Source organism: Tenrec ecaudatus, chromosome 1, assembly GCF_050624435.1.
Source record: "Tenrec ecaudatus isolate mTenEca1 chromosome 1, mTenEca1.hap1, whole genome shotgun sequence".
NCBI lineage: Eukaryota > Metazoa > Chordata > Mammalia > Afrosoricida > Tenrecidae > Tenrec > Tenrec ecaudatus.
The window spans coordinates 168,068,057-168,087,027 of record NC_134530.1 but is presented as its reverse complement, the minus strand read 5'-3'; the positions used below and the strand labels follow the sequence as shown (position 1 = coordinate 168,087,027).

At 40.7% G+C, this 18,971-nt stretch overlaps 1 protein-coding gene across 1 annotated transcript; it reads right to left on the bottom strand.

Annotated features, from left to right (window-relative positions):
- Positions 1–828: 828 nt before the first annotated feature.
- On the bottom strand, positions 829–3,886 carry LOC142438131 (T-cell surface glycoprotein CD1b-like). The gene is made up of 6 exons (XM_075540768.1): positions 3,826–3,886; positions 3,269–3,535; positions 2,388–2,666; positions 1,751–2,029; positions 1,012–1,105; positions 829–850 (listed from the first exon to the last, which is right to left on the bottom strand). The coding sequence occupies exons 1-6, from the start codon at positions 3,884–3,886 to the stop codon at positions 829–831; spliced, it is 1,002 nt and encodes a 333-aa protein (XP_075396883.1).
- Positions 3,887–18,971: the final 15,085 nt, after the last annotated feature.

Sequence of the window (18,971 nt, the reverse complement as noted above, 5' to 3'; positions counted from 1 at the left end):
ATTCAGAGGGAACACAGAAAAACCAAAGGACAATCCTGTGGCTCTAAGTGGAATCAAATATTCAAGAAAACTACACAATGTAGGGTAGGGCTGAATGTATCCTGTAGTAAAGCATATCCTGTACTAAAAAATGTATCCTATGCTGACGTAGAGAAAGAAAGCTGTGGTTTCTATCTTTTGTACATTAAATTCATTCCTTTTGCTCCAAATTCTTGATATCTCCAATTGTCTAAAACTATCCCCATGAAAGCACTGTTTCTAAGACCCCTAACCTCTTCAAATGTATCCTTGTCCTAAACTCCCTTCCGAAATCCACTATACAAGCAAACTCTGATACTTTTCTAGTCTGTGTTTTAATATAAATGACTCCATATGAGACTCAGTTCGTTGCTTCTACTTGTAGCCCTGGGAAGGCCTCCTAGAGGAAGTGGCATCTCAATTGAGCCCAGTAGGTTAGAGGGTCCTCCAGTAAAAGCAGAGATATTACATGGCAAGGGCTCACCCTTCCTGAAATTACAATGATTCTTGCACAATTATATTTAGCCTATTTGGCAAACATTATCTAAATAAAAACATAAAGTCAGTTTTAAAATAGAAAAGTATATGAATATCACTATTAAGTTGTCTTTGGCATATTTCATTTATTTTGAGAACATTCTTTATAATACCCTATCATGCATTAAATATAACCACATCTTACTGTTGGTTCTGGTTAATAATAAGTTTACAGTTTCTAAATTATTTTTTCTGGTGATGGATAAATTTTATTTGACTGACATCTTCAACTTCTAGTCTTGGAAGCTGATAGGAAGCCAGATGGATGAGGGCTCAAAGAATATCCTGATATGACCTGTTAAGAAGACAAATAAAATTGTTTGTGGGGAAGGGGAGGATCAAGAAGTTGAACAGAAAGGGGAAAGGTTCTGATGGAAATATTAAAGCTAAAGAGAAATAAAGCATTGGAAAAGAGTGAGGTGTGAAAAAGAGTAGATTTCACCCATTACAACTCACCGACGCCTCATAAACCGTAATGCAAGGCCTATGAAGAGGAGCAAGAGTGGCAGTATTATGGCCAGGCAGATCAAACCAACGGAGACGTGCTGTCCTGGTAATAGAGAGAGGGCACAAGCATGTCACTTCCATTCTCATTCTCTGACTTCCCAGGGCTTTCTCTGCCCACCTGAATGTCAGTCCCACCATCTACCTGTTTCCAATGTATGGTGAGGTTCTGGTCCCTTCTCTTATTGTCTCAAAAAACAAAGCACACAAAACAAAAAGACTGCGACTCAGAGTTATTGACTCAATTTGGACTCCTAGCAACCCTTTGGACATTGTAGAACTGTCCTGTAGGATTCTGAGGCTATAAATCATCACAGGAGTAGAAAGTCTCATCTATCAGCTACAGAGACCTGGTAAGTGGAGATTGCTGACTGTGTGGTTAGCAGAGACATGCTTAAGCCACATTCAATATGTATCCTTTGCCTCTCCCTCTTACCTTCCCCATCCAATCTGTAGGGCCTCCATTCTTTTGTATTCTGTATTTTAGATCACCTGTTCTTATACCCCTTATCTCAGAGCTCAATCTCCTCTGTGTGTGTGTGTGTGTGTTTCTGTGTGTGTCTCTCTCTACCTCTCTGTATACTTCTCTCTCTGATTTGTTAATCCCAAGCCTTCCCCAGCTCCTCCCTCTTTAGTTGGGGAACATCTCCTCCCCTCTCTAGTGGGCCTCAGTTCTCTCCCACTTTCTCACCCCAGTAGAGGACAATGTCCTGGCCACCGAGACTGCTGTGCTTCACTCGGCAAGACAGGCCAGCATCCTCCCCAGCCACCACGTCCAGGGTTACACGGAGATACCAGGTCCCATCAGCATTGGGCAGCACATCACCTCGTTGAGAGCCAGGCTGCTCCTGCTCCCCCCTCAGCCACATCACCCAAACGGGCTTCGGGTAGAATCCAGAGACGTGGCACACCAGCAGCAGACGGCCAGAACCAGGAGTTGGCCCACTAGACAGCCAGGCCACAGGCTTTTCTGGGATAGGAAATATGTTCCAATTAGGACTTCATAACACAGAGACTGAGCCCCCTGCAGGTTGGGACAGTGACCTCTCTCAATTTCTTTGGGAACCAAATACGTTATCCATTAAGTTGCTCTCTCTTGGGTTCCTTCTTTTAAGACAAAGGAGAGGATGGTTAGAAGAAAAAATTAAGGAGACTATTACTGAAGGAATCAGGAGGTAACAAGGATCTAAAATGCTGTGGAATTGTGGGAGCAGAGCAGCAGACTATTCCAGAGAAGGGTGCACGCAGTTTGGGTACAGTTGGGAGAAGGGAAGGACCCCAGGCAATTATCAGCAACAGAAACATCTTGGAGACAGAGTGGGACAAACCTTGTCTCTGTAGATCTGTCTTTCCTGCATCGAGAACACCCAAGAGAAATCGAGGGCAGTCTAGAAAGAGGAGTTTCTCTATGGTTTCCAGGATCCCTTGGTACTGAAGGATTGTTTCGCAAAACTTCTTTGCCCTCCAGCCACCCTCTGGAGCAGGTGCACATGAATAATTCTGGATGCTCAGGAAATCCAGTCCTCCTAGAGCTCCCCTCAAGAAACTTTTTGGGGCCCCTGCATGACGCACCTCACAACCAGCTGTGCCCTGGATCTCAAATGGATCTGGGTAAAAGAAAAACAGAAATCTATTAAACAGTAAACGAAGAATAAAAGGATAAGGAATAGACTTAGGACAGCTTTGACGGGAAGAACTATCTGGGAACCAAAGCGCAATGACAGTATTTAGAGGGATGAACATTTGGGAACGGCGTGTGTGTCGTCAGTGGGAGAGCAGGCTTGCTTTGTAATGGATGGTGGTGAACAATAAGTGCAGAATAAGAGGGGTTGGCTGAGGGAGTTAGGATGAGTGATCACATTGAGGGAAGGGCAAGGAGAGTCAACAAAGAAGACGTGAATCTTAAGGAAAATCACATTAACACACTCGGGCACAGTCTAGGGAAAGCGAGGGTTTTAACATTGAGGAGAGAAGTAGGTTTCATAGTAGACAAAGGAGAGGATGCTTGGGGGGGGGGGGGAAGAAGACTGTTACTAAAGGAATCAGGAGGTAGCAAGGATGTGAAATACAGTGTGGAATTATGGGATCAGACTATTCCAGAGAAGTGGGCATGCAGTTTGAGGAAAGTTGGGAGGAGGGAAGGATTCCAGGAAGTAGCAGCCAGACAGAGAGGCAGACAAAAGTAATTCAGAATCCCTCCCGAACTCACATTCCAGCTGGAATACACTGGCAAAATCTCGTACTTCCCGAGTAAATCCAATCAAGTAGACTCGAAAGATGTCCACCAGTTCAGTCACCTCCTGATCACTGAAATTGCCCTTGGACCAGGGCTTCAGGAAAGTAGCATTTTCTGAGTCACTATTCCAGCCATGAATCTGCATATCACCCAACCAGCCTGAGCCTTGATTTTGTGCCCAGGTACTGTTGGCAAAGGACGATATCTGGATGAGGCAGAAGGAGGTCGGACCCTGGAAATCTGCATACAGTGAAAGAATGGTAAGGAGAAGGGAGAGTAAAAAGTATGAGAGAGAAGGGAATTGATATTGGGGTCGGGGGAGAACAGAGGGAGCAGCCTGAAGAACACATGTAGCCGGAGACAATTGCTTATCCCAATATCTCAATCCTAGTCCCAACCTCCAAAATGGTTAAGGAGGCAGGAAACAGAAGTACACAACACTTAATGGTCAACTACACCTGAGGTCACTACAGCAGAGTCTACCCAAATCTCCCCATAACATCAGTGAGACATGCCAGAATTATTCTTACCCTCCTTATTGTCGCCATCTTCAAAGAGAAGTGCCAGCCAGAAGAGCAGCAGAAGCTGCATTTCACTGGGAGGCACCAAGACGAACACTCTGGTCTAGCGAGCAGTCTGATTTCAGCCAAACCTCTCTTCCAACTGATGATCTCTCCCTCGGCCGCACGATGTTGGCGGAAAGGTAGGCCTCCTACAGCCCTAAGCTTCCCACTCAGCCTCTCAGTTCTGAATTTTCCTTAGACTTTTTCTTACTTCCCTCCCTGGCTGCCAGCTGCATGTCAATCCCCCAGCTTCTGCCTAAACAAGGAGCCTACAACCATCAAGTTGATTCTGAATCATACCTTTCCTCCAGCACAGAGTCAAAATGCCCCTTGAGGTTTCAGAAGCTGTCAGTCTCTGCAGAAACACGCTGAACTGTTCTCGCAAAGGAACTGCTGGTGGCTTCAAACTGCTGGCCTTGCAGTGGACAGCCACTGCCCCACTAGAGCTCAACTTCTTCCTACTACCTTCAAAACACAGCTATCTGATTCTGAAAAATGTCCAAGTTCTTCATGTCACATCTGTAAAATGAGAGGGTGATACCAAACGCTTGCCTTGCTAATGTCATTGACTTTAGTCTACGATCATTTTACTCACCCAACTCAGCCTCCTCCTCCCCAGTGTCCTCTCTACCAGGACACTCCATCATGACCTTTCTCTGTGTCCTCAATTTCTTCTCTCTTATCTCAGTCCTCATGCATTGGCTCCTATCTTAAATCTTGCCTTCTACTTCATCAAACTCTTCTCTAATTTCCCTTTATAACTATGTAAACTTCAGGCAACTTACTAATTCATTGCTTTGAGCAGTGTTGCTCTCTTGACAATATTTAGTCTGCTAATCCATGACCACAGAGTGGCTTTCCATTTACTCAGGCCTTTTTAAACTTCTTTCAGCAAAATTTTTTAGCTTTCAGAGCACAAAGTTTTCATTACCATCATTTCCAATTATCATTCTGTACGCTATTATTTAAAGAAGTGTTTATTAATTTCCTTTTAATATTGCTGATTATTGGTCTGTAAAAGTACAATTTATTTTTTATGTTGATCTGGAACCTGCAATTCTTTTTTTAATCATTTTAATCATTTTATTAGATTCTTATACAACTCATCACAATCCATACATACTTCAATTGTGTTATGCACATTTGTACCTTCATTGCCCTCATTATTCTAAAAACATTTATTCTCCACGTAAGCCCCTGGCATCAGTTCCTTATTTTTCCCTGCCCTCCCCTATATCCTCCCCCATATCCTTAATGATTTATAAATTATTATTTTGTCATATCTTGCACTCTCTGACGTCTCCTTTCACCCACTTTTCTGTTGTCCATCCCCCAGGGAGGACGTCACATGTATATCCTTGTAATCAGTTCCCCCTTTCCACCCCACCCTTCCTCCACCCTCCCAGTATCTCCACTCTCATCACTGGTCCTGAAGGAATCATCCACCCTGGAGTTCCTGTGTGTTTCCAGTTCCTATCTGTACCAGTGTACATCCTCTGATCTAGCCAGATTTGTAATGTAGAATTAGAATCATGATGGGGGGGGACATTAAGGAACTAGAGGAAAGTTGTATGTTTCATCATTGCTACACTGCACCCTGACTGATTCGTCTTCTCCCCAAGACCGTTCTGTAAATGGATGTCCAATTGCCTACAGATGGGCTTTGGTCTCCACTCCACACTCTCCCTCATTCACAATGATATGATTTTTTTGTTCTGATGATACCTGATACCTGATCCCTTAGATACCTCCTGATTGCACAGGTTGGTGTGCTTCTTCCATGTGGGCTTTGTTACTTCTCAGCTAAATGGCTGCTTGTTTACCTTCAAGCCTATAAGACCCCAGAAGCTGTATCTTTTGATAGCTGGACACCATCAGCTTTCTTCACCACATTTGTTTATGTACCCATTTGTCTTCAGCAATTGTGTCATGAAGGTGAGCCTCATGCAATGCCAGTTTTCTAGAACAAAGTGTTCTTGCATTGCGGGAGTACTTGAGTGGAGGCCCAATGTCCATCTGCTACCTTAATACTAAACCTATACATATATGCACATAGATTTATTTCCACATCCTCATATATAAATATATTCACATATGTACATGCCTTTATTTAGGCTTCTATAAATGCCCTTTGCCTCCTAGCTCTTTTCTCTATTTCCTTTTACTTTTCTCTTGTCCCATCTCATGCTCAGCCTTCATTTGGGTTTCAGTAATTCCTCTCGGTTACATTACCCTTGATCACACCCTACCAGGCCACCTACACCCTCCTCACCACCAATTTGGATCACTTGTTGTTCCTTTGTCCCTGGGTTTATTAACACCCACTTCCTCCCCCCCCCCACCTCCCCCTCTCCCATGTCTCCCCCGGAACTGTCAATCCCATTGTTTTCTCCTCCAGATTGTTCATCCAGCCTATCTTATTTAGACAAACCTATGGAGATAATAACATGCACAAAAACAAGACAAAGGAAAACCAAGCAACAAAATAAAACAAAACAATAACAACAATCCAATGCCAAAAAAAAAAAAAAAAACCACAACAGCAAGAAAGAAAAGCTTGTGGTTAGCTCAAGGACTGTTTGTTGGCCTTTAGGAATCTTTTCCAGTCAAGTCTGTTGGGGTGCCAAGTCCTGACCCCCGAGTCTATTTTTGGTGTTCCTGGGGATTTCGTTGCTCTGTTTCTCTTGCTGTACTGTGGAACCTGAAATTCTTATGGATTAACTCACCTCCTATTTTAGAGGATTTTTCAGGGTTTTCCATATGTAGCATGATGTCATCTGCAATGAGAGATAGCTTTCTTTCTTTTCACTTTGAATACTGATCTTATTCTTGCCAGTTCTTTATAATTTCCAGTACAATGTTGAATAGAAGTGATGTAAATAGACCTCCTTGTATGATTTTTTTTCTTAGGGGTCAAGCTTTCAGTTGTTTACCTTTCAATTGACAGTCACATGATGGCATCACTTCAACTCGCTTATATTCAGCAATGGCTAGACTTCACCTTGGTTACTTTGTCCTCATCAGCAGAAGAGGTCCATTGCTGGAAAAGAACAGCATGTGTGTGGATTGAGGCTCCAGTGAATCCCCTCAGGCCTTCTCCCAGGAATGTGAATAACCTTGCTATCATGCAGAATGCAGTGGGATTTTTTTCTATATTTTGTTTTCTATGTGTTTCTGTATATGAAATATAGAATGAAGAGAGATATTGAGAGAGAATGATCATTTCTCTGGGGGTATAGTGGTGGAGTTTGGGGAAGGAAGGGGATAATGAGTACAAGAAAGAAGTAAATTTTCTAAAATTAATTGTGGGAATGATTGTACAACTCATTTGAATATTATTGAACTATCTAATTGCATAATATGTGAAATTTATGCCAATAAAACTGTTTTTTAAATGACGTAAATAAATAAAACAAATTTTCATGGTCAGCAATTATTCTAAAACAAAGATGAGAATGTAAGCGGGTAGGGCAACTAGATGAATGGAAACAGAACCACCAGAATGGAAATATTGAGAATATTCACACATTGTGAAGAATGCAACCCATGTTCACTAAATAATTCATGAAGAAATTGCTGAATGGTAACCTAAGGTGCTGTCCAAAAATTCACACAAGACATGTAAAAAAATGTTATTTAATGATAATGAGGCCACTAAGGTGAACGAGAGGTGTATATGAAACACAGATATGTGAATGGATTTCAGGCTCAAACTTAATTCTAGCCCTAATCTAAAAACAATTCATTCTTATGCCATAGCCCTACTGGATGATCACCCTCATGAAGAGATACTGGGGACATGGGTGCTACAGCAAAGGCCCAGCTATCAGAAAGACTAGTAAGGCATCAACTAAATTCACATAGAAGCACACGAACCTGTGTAATCCAAGGATGATAAAAAATAAAATCCAAATCTGAAAGAGGGAATTGTATCAGAGCTTAAATTGTAAAGACTTGGTTTGCAGAAGACCCTGGATTACAATGGGAGTCCAAAATCCATCTGTAGAGTCCTTACATGGATTAAGCCTCTGGTGAATCCCCTCTGACCATAACTGAGGAAGGTGAAGAGCCTTGTTATCAGACAGAATTGCAAATTCAATTGTAGCAGATGTAGTTAGGTTAAAATGTAACACCTGATCATTTCATCTCCCTTTGGACCTATTTTAAATTTGTTCTAGTTTAATATTTCCTGATTTTTTCCTCAGTTGAGGTTTTTTCCTCAGGTTTGTTTTGTTATTGTTGTTGTTTGTTTGTTTGTTTGTTTGTTTCTATTTGTTGTTTTCTGGGTATCTTTTCTTGTATAATAAATCCATGATATGTAAATCTATGCCAGCAGTAACAGGATTAATGGCTTACTGGGTGTATGAGAGTGGGAGAGGAAATGAGGAGGTAACAATGAGTACAAAAAGGAAGTAAATAAATAGAACTAATTGTAGTGATCATTATACATCTCTTTTTAATATAACTGAAGTATGGAGGTATCTAATATGTGAATTATGGTTCAATAAAACTATTTTTAAATGTTATTAAAAATAATGGTCATTCTCTGTGCTCCAAGATATGAATGCAACATACTAGCGTGAAGCAGGGAACCAACAAGTATATGAGAAAATGTTCACGATCATTAGCCATCGTAGAAATGCAAATTGAAACAATTATGATATGCCACCTAACACCCCTGAGGGTAGCGCAGTTCAAAAAATGATCAACAAATGTTGGAGGGGATGTGGCAAGATAGGAGCTCGCATCCACTGCTGGTGGTCTTGTAGATATGTGCAGCCACTGTGGAAAGTGATCTGGCAATACCTAAAGCAAATGGAAACCGAGCTACCTTACAACCCAGCAATTCCCCTATTGGGCACATATCCAGAAGAAGATAAATAAATCATGACCAGTCATCTGTGCTCCAATGTTTATTGTGGCACAATTCACAATTGCAAAGATCTGGAAACAAGCTAAATTTCCATCGGTAGATGAATGAATTGGGAAATTCTGGCACATACACACAATGGAGTAGTATGCATCCCTAAAAAACACTAATGATCACATGAAGCACATTGCCTCATGGGAAGAAATGGAGGAAATTATGCTGAGCAAAGTTAGCCAAGTACAAAAGGACAAGAGTCGAGACGAGTCCACTGAGGTAGATCCATTCAACACAGTGGGAACAGAAGAAAAACTATTTAATACATAATGTATGGGTTCATGGGCAGACACACAGGCAGGGGACAAACCAAGCCCAATGATGCATACAGCATACCAACATAAAGAAGGGGGAAAGGGGCCGGGGAGAGTGGTACAAAAAGGGGGGAGAGACAAAGGAATTGGGAGAACAGGGCACTAACCCACACATTGGGGAGGGTACTCTTTATGTCTCCACAGGAGAGAGGGACCAGACCTCAACGTGGTGCACCAAGCCCTGAGGGCAATACACCGGCATGAAGCAGTGAACTAACAGTTTGGGGGAGCCAGGCCAGCCCCTGTCCCAGCTACGTTGCCCCCCTCCCTAGAAGTATGCATTCAAGATACAGCTCAGGGACTGTGGCAAGTCTGTCCTGAGTTTGACCACACGGGATCAAGAGAGAGAAAGAGAGAGAGAGAGAGAGAGAGAGAGAGAGAGAGAGAGAGAGAGCAGCTTCGAGGATGACATTCCCACTCAGAAAAGCCATTGTACTGACAAAGATCAATACCTCGTCACAAGACATGATGTCTCCTTGCTGACCCACAGTGCTACGAGGGGCAGCACCGGAGACACAGTGTTGGAATTGTGCCCAGTCTGGCGCCACACACACACACACCAGGGGGTAACACAAAGGAGGGAGCCAACAGAGTAGCAAGGAGAGCAAAACAATGAAGTCCCCAAGGAATTCTGAAAATAGACTTCAGATTCAGGGGGCAGGGCTTGGCATTGCACCAGACCCAATCGGGAAACATTCATAAGGGTCAGAAGACAGACGTAGCACTGTTCATAGGCTTTTGTTTTTTTTTTGCATGTCTATCTATATAAGATAGGCAGGATAGGCATGACAAACCAGCAGCCCACGGCCATGGCCAGGAGTGGTGCCATCACACAGCCGGGTTTCGGGTGTCTCTAGAGAACAGGACACATAATTCAGGTAAGGTCTGTTCATGAAATTTAGAAGTTCAGATATTAACAATTTAGACATACCTGTCTTTCCCACCCCTGGAAATCTGTCACCCATTATCCTCTCTCCCTTGCTCCTTCTTAAGGTAAATCTGAAAAAGATGACAGGAAGATGAGATTTTAGGATAGAAAGGTCTTTGAGTTAGTATTCCGGACTGACCTTCTCTCTGGGTATCTACCTCCATGCCCACCCCTGCCTCTCTGAGACCCTGAAGAAAACGAAGGCAGGTGTCACTGAGAAGTCCATGCACGACTTACTTGAGTTCTTGGTACTCTTGGTGCAGATTGAGTAGTCTGCAAACATTCTCATCCTTACTTCCACCCTGTGGAGATAGCACCCATGACTTGTGGAAACTCAGGAAATCTGACCCTTTATAAACTCCCAGCAAAAAAGCCTCTAAGGTCCTCCCCGTAGTGCACCTCACAGTTTCCTGTCATATGTTTCTCAAAGGGATCTGAAAGTTAAATTCTATTTAATCAGAGACTTGAGGAGAGGAAAGTTGGTGGAATATCAGTGCAGGAAAAGATATGAATGATAAGAGGACAGGGGCAAACTTTTTGGAGAAAGTGAGTTAGTTGAATGATGTAAGAGATTAAGAGAAAAACTAGAGGCAGAGATTTGAGATTATAATAATCCAGAGTGAAAACAAAGAAATGGGTTATCATGAATATATAGAAAGAGGCTGCACAGAGGTTCAGTGGGGAAAGAGCCCCATCCTTCAATGAGTCAATGAGTAAGAAAGCGGAGAATAGCCACGTGAAGCTTGAAAGCAGTGGTCGGTCCTGAGACCACTGTTGCGAGGGATGGCTCAGGGTTATAGTAAAGTGCACGCCTATAATCAATGAGAAAGGGCAGAAGACTTCGTGCTTAACGTATAAATGTGCCGAAACTGACTCCCGGGGTAAAGTGACATTTCAGCGGTAAATGATATGTGTTCTACAGCAGTTAAGTGAATAGGATGGATGCTGATAACAAGTATGGAAGATGAGAGGCAGAGGAGACAGCCAGGGCTGGAGAGAAAATGGGACAGGCAGTAGGATGTGCACAGGTTTGGGGTTTGCAAGTTTTCTTTGTTCTAGAAAATAGTTAAAGGGCAAGTTTGACAATTTTTAGGAAAATAAAGTCAGAAATGAGACTTTGTGGGGTAGGTATTACAACAAAGATCAAATACCAACTTTTCTGAGAGAAAGAACACCTACAATTGAAATGTTAGTCCTGCAACGTCCACTGTCAGATGGTCTCCCCCAGGGGGTGACAATAACGATGGTAAGAGCTCTGGAAGCTTTCCAAGTCGATGCAAAAGGATGTGTGTGTGTGTGTGTGTGTTGTGTGTGTATGTGTGTGTGTGTGTGTGTGTGTTTATGATGTAGAGTCAAGGTATGCCTGTGAATGTGAGTGCCAGCCAGTTCCATTCTGGGTATCTCTGTCTCCAGGTCTCTGATCTCTTCTGCAGGCTGTTGATAGAACATGATCAACATGACATCCTGGGACAGGCAAATGCCTGAAGACATAACCATGCTTTTCTCTTCCTTCAGACTTTGAGTTCCTCAGTTATGGAAACTTTCTTTCTCCATCCTTTCTCCTTGCTAATTTTTTTTTTTGGCAACCTTTCTTTCTTCTTTCCCCTGTCCCCCATTCCCCACGCAAGCCCATCTCCTGCTGTATCATCCAGATAACATCTTATTACAACCATTCCTGGGCACAAACCCTGGTCTCTGGTTGATTGAATGAAATGCAGACTCATGGTTGGGAGAGTAACTCTGGCACTACCGTTTTCCTACGGCCCTGGTCCAAGGGAAACGTCAGCAACAAAGAGCTGGTAAAACTGGAAACGCTGTTTCGAATGTACTTCATCAGATTGACTCGGGAAACCCACAACTGTTACAACCCATTGCAGTTTGAATTTGAGTTCAGTTGCTTCAGTGGGGGATCTGAGTTAAGGAAGGCATTCATCTCAATAGGTTTTCACTTTTTTAGAAAACACTTCTCTCTGCTGTACATCTTCCTCTGCCCCCTTTACTCAACAACAGCAATCACACCCTTTTGAACAGGGAGCGGGGAGAGAGATGGAATAGTTTTGATCCTGACTTCTAAAAAGCTTCTTTTAAAACAAAAAACAAAACAAAAATTATTGGGGGCTCTTACAGTTCTTATAACAATCCATACATCAATTGTATCAAGCATATTTGTACATATGTTCCCATCATCATTTCCAAAACATTTTCTACTTGAGCCTTTGGTATAAGCTCTTCTTTTGTGCCCCACGCTCCCCCATATTCCCACCTCATGGGATCAATTATATATTATTATTATTTCATAAAGTTTTTTATGAAGCAAATTTTATTTATTTCCTATGAAATCCTCCATTTCCCAACCCCTCCCCACCTTCCTGTTTCTTCTGGTCCTTTTTCTCGACCCTCTTCCTGCACTCCTTGTAGTCACCAAAGTCTTGTCTTTTGCTGTATGAACTACATTTCTTCTTTGCTTATGCTTACAACAATGGTGATGTTAATGATTTACCTTTGTAAGATTGACTGAGTTTGACAAATAGAAATATTCTCTAGTTTTGTCCATGTCTCACAGTGTTTAAGAGAGTTATTAGTGTTTTTATTAGTGTATAAAATTCCATAGCATGAATGTAACAGAGCTTGTTTATCTATTCCTCTATGGCTATGAATGTGTCAGAACTTGAACTTGTCAGAGCTTGCTTATCCATTCTTCTATAGCTATTGTGGAAATTGCTGCAATAAACATAGGTGTAAGTCTAGTTCTGTTGTGTTCTTAATTACTTTAGTGTATATGCCCAGTAGAGAAATTGCTGGATCATAAGATACTTGGATTTGAATTTGTTTACAGAAGTGCAATACTGATTTCCATAATGATTGTACATTTCTACAATCCCACCAACAAATGTGAGAGTATTCCTATCTCTCCACATCTTCTCTAGCATTTGTTATCTTCTGTTTTATTGAATTTTGCCAAAATGTCTATGTGAGCTTATAATCTCATTTTTTGTGAATTGTATTTCTCTTATTACTAATGATGACACACATTTCTTCTCTATGGTTGTTGGTCATCTGTAGGCCACCTTTGGTAAATTGAGTGTTCATGTCTTGTGCCCATTTCTTGGCTGGATTATTTGTATTTTTCTTGTTATGATGTTTTAGTTTTCTATAGATTTTCAAAATTGATCCAAATATGCATTGATATCCATAAACTACTTATTAGGTACTCTATTTGGTGTTAAGGGATAGTTAGACCTTCTTGAAACAACATCTTCAAACATGATTTCTGTTACTATATTTTTGCCCACTGAGAATTTTCCGTCAGTGGTTGGTTTTGGACATTGTGACTACACCCCTACTAAAATGTATCCTTAACACTGAATACAGAATCTCACCAATAGTTAATGAACATCAATGCATATTTGTTCAATTATTTTTTATTTGTTAAATTATATAACACAATTATTATTTTAATGATGAAAGATAACTTTAGCATATAGTGTTTATGTTAAAATGTAAGACATAAAATGCTCCTTGTGACTTAGCATGGTGAAATGGTAAAATCATATACAATTGCATTTGAATTTAAAGCACAGGTTAATGATTACTAAGTGTACATAAACAATCCTGCTGTAAATTCCCTATCAACACAAAAACAAAAAGGAGTGAGAATTAGAGGATAAGTGAAATTAGCAAAGTGCTGTGGAATGACTTTGCCAGGAATTCCTCATTGCTCCTCCTTGGATGCTTTATGCTCCTCTAACGACACGCTCCTCCCTGGTGGACAGGTTTATAGTTTTCATTCAAGGTGCTTATGACTGTGCAGAGGCTATAAAATATTTTTGTGCTTTTGAAGTGTCCTCTACATAAAGATATCTTGGTAATGTACTTTGTTGTTTCTCGATTTATGAGTAAAAATAAATAATTCAGGCTAACTTAAGGAAAAATAATTTTTGAAAAGCTTAGAAAGTAGAAAGATGGAGCCACCGTTGCCTGTTTTACGTTTGTTTATCCCACACGTCTTACTGAATAACTGTGTGTGCCAGGAGCTGCTCAAGGACATAAAATTAAGGATCCAAGAACGAAAGAAAAATTCTGAACACAATTGTAATAGAATGATACACAGGCACATGAGTATTGAACTGCTAAGAACAAAGACACAGAGAATATCTTCAAAGTGCCTACACAATCACATTCATAAAAAATAATCCCTTTGAAAATATTGTTTGCAGTTAATGCATATATCCTATCATTCCATAGTTCAATCACATGAAGTGGTGCTGTACAATTGCTACCACAATCCGTTTCAGACATTCTTTTCCTTGACATTGTCTCCCTTTCACCCCAACACCATCACCTCTGCCACTGTACCCACAACAGCACCCTGAAACCCTTATCATACTTGCTGTCCCTAGAGGTCCATCAACCGTGGGTTTCATAGATCAAAAAACATAGACCTCAACTTCAAGAGCATGACCGTCAATGACAAAACCCATCTGAGATAAACCCTAAAATGAACAAACGAAAAACAAGACAAAACAATGCAAAACTTCCGATGATGTTTAAAACCAGAACAGATCCAGTGTGACAAAGCTTTAACTGTTCATGTCAGGTTTATCCCGTTGATCTTCTCCACTCATATCTTCAATGTACCCTGTTCAGTCATCACTGTCCTCCCATCCCTCAGTTATGGACACAGGGAGATCACCGGAGGCTTGTTTCCTGTGTAGTTCTCACAAGTGTGTCTTGGGCTTCCACTGTCATCCGTAGCCTCACAAGAACTTATCATTCAAACACTACACACGGTCAGCTAGTAAAGTTGTATCATCTGCACATTGCAGGTTGTTAACAAAACGTCTTCCAATCCAAGTAACACATTCTTCTTCCTATAATCCAACTTCTCTGATGATTTGCTCAGCATGCAGATTGAATAAGAATGGTGAAAGGACACCGTCCTGTCACACACCTTCACTTTAAACCATGAAACGTTTCCTCGTGTTCCTACAAAGGCCTTTCAATCTGTGTAAAGGTAAAGCTTAGGTACAATGAAGTGTTCTAGAATTCCTATTCTTCTCAAAGTTGCCCATAGTTTGTTATGGTCCATACAGTCGAATACCTTTTCACAGTTAATAAAACAAAAATGAATATATTTCTGGTATCCTCTCCTTTGATTCAAGAACCACCGGCATCGGCAATGATATACCTTGATCCATGTCCTCTTCTGAATCGGTCTCAAATGTTTGACAGGGCCCTGTCAATGTAGTACTGCAAGCATTGTCGAATGACTTGGGGCATAATTTTACTTGCATATGATATAAATGATATTGTTTTCTAACTTTCTGTTGGGCCACATTTTTTTGGAATGAGTATATATGGATCTCTTCCAATCAGTTGGCTAGATAGCTTTCTCCTAAATTTGTTGTCATAGATGAGTTAATGCTTTCAGTGTCTCGTCCACCTCTTAAAATTCTTAAGTGAGTTGCACTGAGCCATTTGTACCGCTTTCTAATTTAACTGTTCATTTCTTGTTTATTTATCTACCTGTATATAGTTTAACAGTTCATTTCTTGTGTTATATATCTATCTATAGATAGATATAGATACAGATAGAGATAGATATAGATATAATTATCAGCAATCAGGTTTTATCTCTCTAGAGAACCCTGTCTAGTACACTTATGCACCCATTTTGGCTCCAGCAATAGTGTTGGGAAGGTGAGCATCATGGAATGCCAGGTTACTAGAACAAAGTGTTCTTGCATTGAGTGAGTACTTGAGTAGAGGCCCAATGTCCATCTGCTACATTAATACTTAACCAATAAATATATGTACATAGACCTATATCACTATCGTTATATATTAACAAATTTACATATGTACATGCCTATGTTTATACCTCTATAAATGCCTTTTGCCTCGTAGTTCTTTTCTCTATTTCCTTTTACTTTCCTCTTGTCCCACTGTCCTGTTCAAACTTCGTTCAGTCTCTGTACTTCCTCTTGGCTACTTGATAGAACCCCATCAGGCATTCTATGCCCTCTTCCCCATAGATTTTAGATCTCTTGTTGTTCCTTGTCCCTCCTTTCACCCACCTCCTCCTCTCCCCTGTCTCCACCCTCCCCCCTACAAAGCATCAGTCCCATTGTTTTCTCCTCAGGATTGTCTATCCTACTCTCTCTGTAGAATCTCTGTGAATTGGAACGGAAGTTGCAGAGAATTCGGCAAGGATAAGACAGATATCTAAAATTGAAAGTAAGAAACAACAACATCCCTCCTTTCAGATGGCATAATGCTGCATGTGAAAAATTCTAAATAATTTACACACAAAAATTAGTAAAATTAATCCACCAAAGTTTCAGGATCTAAGACCAGCACACAAAATCATTAGACATCAACACCGTGTTAAATAGAAGTGATTTGAGTAGACATCCTGGTCTTAGTCCCAAGCTTAGGGGAAAGGCTTTGAGTCTTTCACTGTTCAATTTCCAGTCGCATCGCCATATTGCTTCAACTTCTTTGTCATGTATTCGGCAATGGCTAGACTTTATGTTACTTACTCTGGACACATCATCAGGAAAGATCAATTTCCACAAAAGAACATCATGTTGGGTAAAGCAGCGTCAGCAACCATGAGCAAGTGCCTCGATGCGATGAATTGACACTATTGTGACAATAGGTCCCAACATTTCACAGATCATGCACATTTTCTAAGGTCTGCTCTGCCTCAGGGCCTGTGTTCGTAGCACCGTTTACAAAGCTAGAGTATAGCCACACTTCCTCAGAAGCACACATGGTATCTGTATGTAAGATCCTTTTTAAACTCTGTAGAGTTTCTCAAGCAGAAGAGAACATGCAGCTATGCATTGTGGTCTTGTCTTGCTTAACAGATTCTACATGTGGCCAGCAAAGTACTCCCTTCGTACAAACATGATCATTTCCTCAGCTTCAAGGCATGTTGGCTTTTAACCACTCATATCTGTGTTCCTTCCCAAGCACTGTCACCTGTAGAACAGAGGTATCTTGCCTGAAAGATATCCCCTCCCTGAGAAGGGTATCCTAAATGACAGTATAAAGATTGGGTCTTATTGCTTCCTGCTAGGATATCTCTGAAGGGCCATTTCAAATCCAGAGCTCCCTACGACCTTCTCTGAGGTCACCACTACCATTGCATTACAGTTCCATTTCCTCCTTTACCTTGTCCTGCCTCCTTCTCCCTTTTACATTTGTTCCTGAGAATACTCCACAGTAAACAGTCTGCATGCTGATTTCCATCTGTGAGGGCTTCCTCAAGAAATCACATAAGACACTCATCAAAAATACACATATGCACACACAGTTATCCTTGTACAAAGCCATCCACTTGCCATAGTAACAACCCTCAAGGACACAAGATGCAGAGTTCCACAGCCACCTATCCAGACCACAACTCTATAGAGTTAGCTGCAGAGGTTGCCCTTTATAAATCAGTCACCTTTAAACAGACAGACCACTGTCCATTCAAAAAGTCAGGGACGATTGTGATCAAACCCTAATCCCCAAAGCCGAAGGTCATTTGCAGCGATTTCACCAAAATATTATCAGCACACGATTTTTCTCTCTATTGCCATATTTCTTTCCCAGGGTTGCCTTTCATTTCTAAAACATCCTTGTCTGAATAGCCTTCCCTAATTTTCCCCAACTTGTTCAGAGGAAATACTCATCTTTCACTCCAGGTAAAACCAATGGAAAGGTATTCTAAAATGTTATGAAAGCTTTTGGTATAGCTTACAGAATATTCTAGGTTATTGTTTTATATGGCTCTTTCTAGATACAATGTCGATTGTAAAACTACAGTGTAGTTTTCTTACTTTGGATTTACCTGTGAGGTCATTTTTTAATATTTCACACTGCCATTTCCCCACAATTTCATTCTGATTTCTAACACATTTCCTTTCATGTAAATTTTGGCTGCATTTCTTCCACTTGAGAAAATGTAAAGATAAAAAATCTTATATACATATTACATTCTTGTCAAGAATTTGATTTTGCCTTAGCAAAAAAAACAATCCATATAAATAATTATAATACAAAATAAAGAGTTACACATAGATATTTCATAAACTAATTTATTACCATGTAATTTATATTAAACTAACTTTGTGGATTATTTAGTTGCAAGAGGTAGAAAATCCAATGTACACATCTATAAGAAATAAAATAATATTTCTTTTTCTCTTGTAAAAGAACTGAAAGTAGGAAATGCAGGGCCATTATGACATTTCATGGCGTCAATTCCGGTTTCTTTTTTGTGTCTTGGTTTTCTGGGGGATTTTGTTTGTTTGTTTGTTTCTGTTTTTTTGTTATTCTGCTTTGGTTTTTGTTTTGATCTTTATTATGTGTGATCCTCGTTCTGAGGTCATCTCATAGTCTGTAATCCTTATCAGAACTCTACACCCCAAACCCAATTTACAGCTGATAATAAAGAGGAAGGGGGAGGTAGGGGGGAGAAAGGAAGAAATGTTCACATCCATTCCCTAGTGCTTTAAATACACTTTAAACTCACTTTCCAGATATACAGGATAAATCATAATGTAGCCATGTGACCACAATCAGATGAAAGGGTACAGTTTTCATGTGGCACAGATAATAATTGGGAGTGTCTTAGGCTTGGCTTTTTAAAACCAATGAAGCAAATGAAGCAAAACACTAAATAAATGTATGGATAAATACATAGATAGATAAATGATAGATTATTGACAAATGATAGGTAGATAGATAGATGTTGATTGATTTTCAGAAATGTCTCTTGCAGTTGTGGAGACTGGTAAGTCTCAAAGCCATAGCTCAGGCATCAGCCTGTAGGCTTCCCCTGACTCACATAGTTACAGCGGATGATGAGCACCAAATTGACAGGCTAGGTGGAAGATGCTGAAGCACTGAATCATCAGAACTAATGAGACCCAAAGGTGTGATAGCATGCTGC